At 35.3% G+C, this 8,864-nt stretch overlaps 1 protein-coding gene across 1 annotated transcript; it reads left to right on the top strand.

Moving 5' to 3' along the window:
- The first annotated feature begins 5,441 nt into the window (after positions 1-5,441).
- Positions 5,442-6,288, top strand: LOC141398286 (uncharacterized). The gene is made up of 2 exons (XM_073975566.1): positions 5,442-5,484; positions 5,560-6,288. The coding sequence occupies exons 1-2, from the start codon at positions 5,479-5,481 to the stop codon at positions 6,286-6,288; spliced, it is 735 nt and encodes a 244-aa protein (XP_073831667.1). The 5' UTR covers positions 5,442-5,478.
- The last annotated feature ends 2,576 nt before the right edge of the window (positions 6,289-8,864 follow it).

Genomic DNA, 8,864 nt, shown 5'->3' with positions numbered 1-8,864 from the left:
ATCAATGGAACAATATTCAGTACAATTTTTCGAACTCAGAACTTTGTCTCTAATTTTAGAGTGATCTTCATAACAAATATTTTTCCATTTCGTATTTTTTGTACAAATAGCATATTTCCAAATTATATAATTCCAGCTTTGTTCCTACACCCAACACCAAATTTAGAACCTTAACTGTTTACACAATGCCAAAATGGTTTTGGTACCAACGTGTTACCCAACTTTTCGTACACATAGGTAAACGTTTTAAAAATTACTTCCTTATATTCAACTTATATTCTAACCCCAATTCACTTTTCCAGCTTTATCCGTTCCTCTGAAACCCATTATAGTACTAGTTAGTACTTTTTGTATAAATAAGTACGAATTTTCAAAACCTCCTCCCTACCTCCACTCTAAACACCAATCGCTAATTTAATACCGAATTTCAAAATTCCAGTTCTACCATTTACAAAATGACAAATTGTGCAAAATTCTATACCATATAGCAAATACCAAAAGGTACCAAATTTTGTACCATTTAGCAGTTTTCGTACACGAATTTCCAAAATGTACTTTCATATCTCAGCTCTATCCGTTCACCTAAACCCAATTTATAGCCAATATAGTTCCATTTAGCACTTTTCTATGAGTACGAATTTCCAAAACTACCTCAATCCTGCACTTTAACAGTAATCTGTTTACGCAAATACAAATTGTTCTTCGTGCACATTAGTACGATTTTCTAAAGCTACCTCCATATCTCAAATCTATATTCCAACAACAATCTTAATTCCAAATTTCAGGATTCCAGCTCTTCAAATCCAAATCCAAATCATACTAAACTCACTAATATTTAGGACTTTTCGAGCTTTGGTACTTCATTCTTACTCTTCATCAGTGACCCCGTTCAGCTCAATCCGTTCACCCAAATTAAAATTGTAAAAAATTTAGTACCATTTAGTACTTTTGGTACCCTTATAGTTCGAATTTCCAAAAACCTTTCATTGTTACTCTTCATCAGTGACCCTCATTCCAAATGTTTGTATTCCAGTTCTATCCGTTCACCCAAATCCAAATTGTACTAAATTTTGTACCATTTAGTACTATTCGTGCACTTATAGTTCGAATTTCCAAAAACCTTTCCTTAATTCCAAATTTCAAGATTCCAGCTCTATTTAGTACCATTTAGTACCATTTATTACTTTTCGTACACTTATAGTTCGAATTCCAAAAACTTTCATTTTTACTCTTCATTAGTGATCCTCATTCCAAATTTCAGGATTCCACCTCTATCCGTTCACTTACATCCAAATTGTACTAAATTAAGTACCATTTAGTACTTTTCGTGCACTTTTAGTTCGAATTTCTAAAAACCTTTCTTTGTTACTCTATATCAGTGATCCTCATTACAAATTTCAGGATTCCAGCTAAATCCGTTCACCCAAATTTAAATTGTACTAAATTTAGTAACACTTAGAAGTTTTTGTGCACTTATAGTTCGAATTTACCAAAACCTTTCATTGTTACTCTTCATCAGTGACCCTCATTCCAAATGTCTGTATTCCATCTCAATGTTCACACAAATCAAAATTGTACTAAATTTAGTACTTTTCGTACTCTTATAGTTCGAATTTCCAAAAACCTTTCATTGTTACTCTTCATCAGTGATACTCATTCCAAATGTTTGTATTCCAGCTCTATCCGTTCACCTAAATCCAAATTGTACTAAATTTTGTACCATTTAGTACAATTCGTGCACTTATAGTTCGAATTTCCAAAAACCTTTCTTTGTTACTCTCCACAATTGACCCTAATTTCAAATTTCAGGATTCCAGCTCTATCCGTTCACACAAATCCAAATTGTACTAAATTTAGTACTTTTCGTACACATAACTACGAATTTCCAAAATCACCCTCATGTCTCAATCCTACACTTCAACAGTAATCTTAATTCCAAATTTCAGGATTCCATCTCTATCCGTTCACCCAAAATCCAAACTGTACTAAATTTAGTAACATTTAGTAATTGTCGTACACAAAAGTACGATTTTCCAAAACCACCCTCATTTCTCAATCCTACACTTTAAAAGTAATCTTAATTCCAAATTTCAGGATTCCAAATCCAAATTGTACTAAATTTAGTACCATTTAGTAATTTTCGTACACATAAGTACGAATTTCCAAAATCACGCTCATGTCTCAATCATACACTTCAACAGTAATCTTAATCCCAAATTTCAGGTTTCCAGCTTTATCCGTTCACCCAAATCCAAGTTGTACTAAATTTAGTACCATTTAGTACTTTCCATACGCATATGTAAAAATTTCCGAAACCATTTCTTATATCGACACCACTTCCCAACCTTGATTTCCATACCAAATTCCATGATTCTAGCTATATCCGTTCAAAATATACAATTGGTACTAAATTTTGTAAATTTAAGTACTTTTCGTACACTTAGAGGTCGAATTTCCAAAAAACCCTTTGGTACATCTTTCTAGCTCTCCATCAGTTACCCTCATTCCAAATTTCAGAATTCTAGCTCTTCCCGTTTGCCTAATACAAAGGGTACCATATTTAGTATCTTTTAGTACTTTTCGTACACTTCTAGGTCGAATTTCCAAAAACCCAGCCTTATCTCACCCCTACACACCAACAGCAACCTACACCCAAAATTTCAACTTTCTAGCTTCAGCGGTTTCGTCTGGGCGTTGATGAATCAGTCAGTCAGTCAATCAGTCAGTCAGTGAATACCTCACCTCACTGCTCTTTTATACATATAGATAATGAATAAACATAATTGTATTGTCTCCAAAATCCAAAGTGTATACAAAATTTCAGATTAATCGGTTGACAGGAAGAGGGTGAAATTTGAATTACTAAATTTGACCCAAGAATAAATAAAACAAACGCGGTGAGCTAAATAAAACCATTTAAAAAAATAGAAGAAATGGGACAAAGTCCAACATTTCTTTTCTATCGGATAATCGATTCACGGATAATCGAGGTTCAACTGTATCTATATAACGTCGGTGTCATGCTTAAGTGTTCCATACGCCATTTTTGACTTTTTGAGATACAGGTGGTTTTTAAGGTTTTTCGGTATGCTCATTCTGAATTTCTGATGAGCTTTGTCCTATCTGCTATAGTTTCCGAGATAAACACGCTTCTTCGCCAAATCTTAAACCTTTTTCAGCTATAACATTAATATTTTTTTTTTTTTTTGTTTTAGTTGAAGATTCAATCATGTGATTGTTTAAGTCTGGAGTTTCCCCCATTGGCTTAACTTCATCACTTTCCTCTTTGCAGAGAAAAATGTTTACAAAACGCACTGATAGCTTGCAAAATTTACTGATCGCTACCAATATCATGATTTCATCCTGGCGAAGGGAATTATCAATTGGCTTTAAGTTTTTGAAATGATGATTTGTTAGTGAAAACCTGAACTCTTTAAGCATCGAGTATTCTCATGTTAATGAGAATGATGCTCACTTTTCGGCTTTCCCAAAAACTGAAAAGTCAATTGATAATTCCCTTCGCCGAGATGAAATCATGATATTGGTAGCGATCAGTAAATTTTGCAAGCTGTCAGTGCGTTTTGTAAACATTTTTCTCTGCAAAGAGGAAAGTGATGAAGTTAAGCCAATGGGGGAAACTCCAGACTTAAACATAACATTAATATTTAAAAAAAATTAAAAGTTTAAAGACACGTTTCAAAAATCAAAACTTTAATTTTCGATTTAGCAGTTCTTAATTTATTGAGGCAAAGATGGAAACATTTTTTTGTTACTTTGTTCTATATGGTGTACAATATTTCACATTTGTGTCGTAATTGTGAATATGGAACAAATCAACAAAATTTTTTTTAAAACAATTTTCTATATTTTTTATATTCCAATACATATACCTCTATACTTTTGCAAATGTGTTCTATATACTATGATTAATAATTCAAGTAAAAAAATATAAATATTTTCTTTTGTCAGCACCACGTAGTTGTGACGCAAAACGTTAAAATGCGAGTATCTGAAACGGACAAATGGCGTACGGAACACTTAAGCATTTCGAAGGTATTATTGGCTAAACTCTTTGTGTTTAGTTTTCGCTAGGGCATAAACCACTTCCAAAAAGAATTGTCGATATAGGTCCACATATTGGTATAGCTTTCATTCAATAATATCACCGATATTAAGATATTATTAAGGTTTTAGGCTACCGAAATTTGGTAGTGGACAAGTCTGTAAGTTATTGTCGTTTTGAATTTCCATATTTTGAAGGATTTTACCCATGTCCGATATTTGAGTGGAATAAACGCTATTTTAGTCATTAACAAGTAAAAGTTTATTCATTCCTGCTACAGGGAAGATTTTTGAGAAAAAATGACTATGCCAAGTATTGTCCAATCGTCCCGAAATGGAGCTGGAGTTGCAACTAAAATAGACACCACTAATTTTTGGTAATGACTTTAATGTGTCCACAATGTGTCATTTCGATGAGTCATGTTCTACATGAAGATATCAGCAGAAATTGATTGTCCTAAAAATAGACTGCAAAAACATCCCCGAGAGAAATTAATTAACCTAAAGAATAAATTCGACTACTGTTTGCCCTTGAGATATGCATTTCAGAGTCTTCGCCACTTCCAAATGTATTTTTTAACTTTTTTGTTTTTCAAAATAGTCAGGCTTAATCCCATAGTCGTTGTTTTAATATTTTATTAAAACAACTTTAATTTATTAGTGGGAAAAAATTGGCGATGTTTACCAAGGGGTAAGGCAGGGAATACTATAGTTTCAGATCTCGCCACAGATCTTCATCAGTTCCCTTATTTCTTTTTTTTTTCAACAAGAAACTTTTTATACCCAAGTGTCAATTGCTAGCTCAAATAGATACATGCGCAAAGAAACACTCTGATCGAGAATTTCTTTGGCACTACCTAAACTCTACCTAAACTCTCTATTTTTTAACAATATATACATAACTACAATTAGTTATAACATAATTTACCAACCAACAAATCGTTTCTAATTATTTCTAATCATACATTTTAAAATAAACGATAGAAAATAATTTTGAAATTTAAAAATCAAAATATCGGTGATTGAACAAAAATTAATTAATACTATGGTCAATTCCGAATCATCATTAATTATCAGCTAAACATTCTTTGGCACATAGAAGTCAAGTGAAAAAAGTTATGTTTTTTGCCGTTTGTTTTTCGGGAAGAGATGCAGAAAAAAATAAGAACTTTTTTATTTTTGTTAATTGTTGAAAAAAACCCAAAACATGGGCAGCTCCGAGATTGGAACAATGCACATAGAACGTCTTAGTTATTGACATTGATACATCATCATTAGCACTGCTCAGTTTTCAATTGAATTATGCATTTTGAAATTTTTGCTATAAATTGAGTTGAATTTTAGAGTTCTAATCATATTCTCAAGCTTTACAGCAATACGAACAATACATTCAGAACAATTTGAATAACTAACAACATGAAGGTAATAAAAACGACAGCAAGGATATTGTCAAGAGGTATGGGAGGATTTAATGAGAAATCTTTTCATTGTTTCAAGGCTTTTATGTGTGTTTTGGCATCATTGGCTGTTGTCAATGCCGGAGGTCATGGTGGTTACTTGCCCGGCGGCGGTGGTATAGGTGGATTTGGAGGAGCTTTCAGTGGAGCAAGTGCTGGCGCCATAGCCGGTGGCTACAGCGGTGGCCATGGCATTAGCCTTGGAGGTGGTCATGGTGCTGGTATTGGCGGTGGTCACGGTGCTGGTTTTGGCGGTGGTTATGGAGGTGGTGCTTACAAGGTTTCAAAACCAGTTGCAGTTTACTCTATTCCCGCTGCTGGCGGCTGGGCTGGTAAATCTGCAGGTGGATTTGGTGGTGCTGGAGGTTATGGTGGATTGGGCGGCTCTGGTTGGGCCGGAAAATCGGGAAGCTATGCTAGTGCCGGTGCTAGCTCCTCTGGTTGGGCTGGTAAATCTTTAGGTGGTTTCGGAGGTGCTGGTCTTGGCGGTTATGGTTCTGGTGCAGGCTGGGCTGGAAAATCTCTCGGAGGTTTCGGTGGAGCAGGCGCAGGCGGTTTTGGTGGCTCCTCTGGTTGGGCTGGCAAATCTCTTGGTGGTGGTTTTGGTGGTGCCGGTGCAGGTGGTTATGGTTCTGGTGCAGGCTGGGGTGGTAAGTCAGTTGGAAGTGGTCTCGGTGGTTATGGCAGCGGTTCTGGCTGGGCTGGAACTGGTGCTACCAGCTACGCTTCTAGTTCTTCATCCAGCAAAAGCTCTTCTGGTTGGTGGTAAAATCAACAACAACCGTTGATTGCTTCCCTCTCTTAACGACAATGTATAGTAAAATTGAATAAATGTGTGATCTCTTAAAATGAAGTATTGTCTTTTATTTACGTTGTTCATAGGCTCAATTAGTAAGTTAATTATATCCAGCCTAAGCCTGTGATCTCAGCGAGATCATATAGGAACGGTCGTCCTAGAAGTGTCAATCTTCGTTGCATTTGTGCAAGGTAGGAACAGATGAGGTGCTCAACCGTTCTCTATGCCTATATTAAGATCATCAAATGACTCTATTGAATATATAGTTCTTTAGATTGACCTGCACGACCTAAGCAACATTTTTGTGGGGCGATGATGTTGGTACACTCGTCCATTTTAACATCCTTGTTCATCTTCGCCAGATTTTCCAGTAACATTGTGCCGTTGCATTCTATCCTGGGTAACCAAACTCTGGCACGAAGTCTCATTTGCATTTCCTGGGACTTGGTTGTCGCCCAAGCGTAGCTGAGTTTAATCACGCACTTTCCAGAAATGCCTTTGAGAACTGTTCCATGCAGAGTCGAAATGAGACACAAGAGAATCTTTGTTTGTAAAATCATGTTCCATAATTTTAGCCACAACAATCATCAGGTAGTCCTTAACGATTTCGTTGAAGGGTAATTTTATTGTCGAATACTCAACTGCCGAGTTGTGCTTTAGGTTCTTCCTCTTATCGTTTTGAAATATTTCGACTCCCTCGTAATTCAGGACAATTTTAGTGTAACTGAGCTTGTCCGCCACATACCTTTTGGTACAGGGACGAAAATTCGTTGATTTCTTACTACTTTGCTGACACACAACTGTTTCAATCGCAGATTGCATTTAGTTGGCTAGCTACCAGTTCCTGGCTAGATGCTAAGAGGTCATCCCAGTAAGAGTTTTTAGACTGCAACCGAAAGGGTTTGGTTCGGGGTTAGAATTTTTGCTTTGTATTTTTCTGTCGTAAGCACGCAGTGACGGCTTGAGCAGACTTGGCTACCAACAAGTACTCCGACTGGTGCCCTGGCGTCGAGGGGGAGTGCATAATAGTTAAAACTTTTTGCTGGGTTTTGGATGCATTATTTTACAAAAATTGCTTCAATTTATTGAGTACTGAGTCTTCTATTGGGCTATAAACTTTCCAACCAGTCAGTACCTGTCCCCGTTTTGATATAGACCCCTCCCGATTTTCGGAATTTTAACAGTTTTAGCCTCATTCTCACACCAAAATGACTGAAAACTTTACCCCGGTAACTTGTCAGTACAGATCCTGGATTTGATATAACCCCCCATAGAATGGTACTTCCTGATTTTTGTTACTTTAAAAGTTTAGCCCCATTATCCTACAAAAATGATTTAAATCTGATATTTAGTCTTCGATATAAGAATACAGCGTTCCTACGGAGACTTGATGCAAGTTTTTTTTGGAATTTTTATACCCTAATACCCTAATATGGAGGATATAATTAAATTTGTCATTCCGTTTGTAAAACATCGAAATATTCATCGGAGACCATATAAATATATATCACAAATATTGTCAATTATTTCATATTCCACTTTAAAAAAGGATACATTTTTTCGCACTAAATCAAAGATTTTTGGTATATAGGTTAAGAAAAAATTCGCCAGCACGAATCTGCTTGCGAGCCAATTTTTGGTGTTGCGGACAAATGTTATGGCGGTTTTATGTCGGCTTTTAAAAAATATTATAAAAACGTTAATTATTTTAATGAGCACAATTGTTACTATAAACTTCTCTCAAAGTGACTTCAGCGAGTAGATTGTCATGTAAAATGTTTCTCAGAATTTTTCAAAAGAAAGGTCCATTTACCTGTCATAAAATTACATAAAAATTGTTGGGGATCAAATACAGATTGGTATTATTGTTTCGATGTTACAGCCAAAATAAGCACACATTTTGGTCAAAAAAAATAATTTTTGGTTTGAAAAATATTTTTCACATGCATTATGTAATAGAAAATATTGGAAAAATCTATAGGAATACTTCCTTCATTTTGCTTAAATTTCCTAATCAAATAGACGGATTTTGCTTTATAGACATTAATTTTAAAGCTTTCCCATTGAGGAAGATAATTGGGTTGCGGAGGATATATCTCAAGTCTTCTGAAAAGGAAATAGAGGTCAAATAACCCATTTTAATTATATGCATTTTAAAATAAATGTAAATCGCGGAATTATCAAAATCATTTTGTCCGCATGTGATTTTCATGTAGAGCAAGACCATATTTTTTTAGTTGTATATATTTTTCGAAATTTAATTAGGAGGCTAAAATGTAGCATCGGCTGCATCTTAGCATTAAAAACGCGATAAAATATCGCTAATTTGCTCAAAGTGCATAAAATTTTTGTCCGCATCCGATTTCAGTGTGGCCTCAATATCCGACCGAAATGGCTGAAATATAGTATTTAGTATTACTTTTAACTTTTCCACTTGAAATATGTCGGTATTTCCACCTGAAATTTGTCGGTATAGGTCCACGTTTTCATATAGCTCCCATATAACGGTACCTCCGAATTTTCGGTATTCTGCAGGTTTTGGTCTCCAA

This window comes from Musca autumnalis, unplaced genomic scaffold (assembly GCF_047663935.1).
Source record: "Musca autumnalis isolate F117 unplaced genomic scaffold, ASM4766393v1 scaffold_3, whole genome shotgun sequence".
In the NCBI taxonomy this organism is placed as follows: Eukaryota; Metazoa; Arthropoda; class Insecta; order Diptera; family Muscidae; genus Musca; species Musca autumnalis.
Note: the sequence above shows the minus strand (reverse complement) of the source record. Positions and strands in the feature narration are given on the sequence as shown.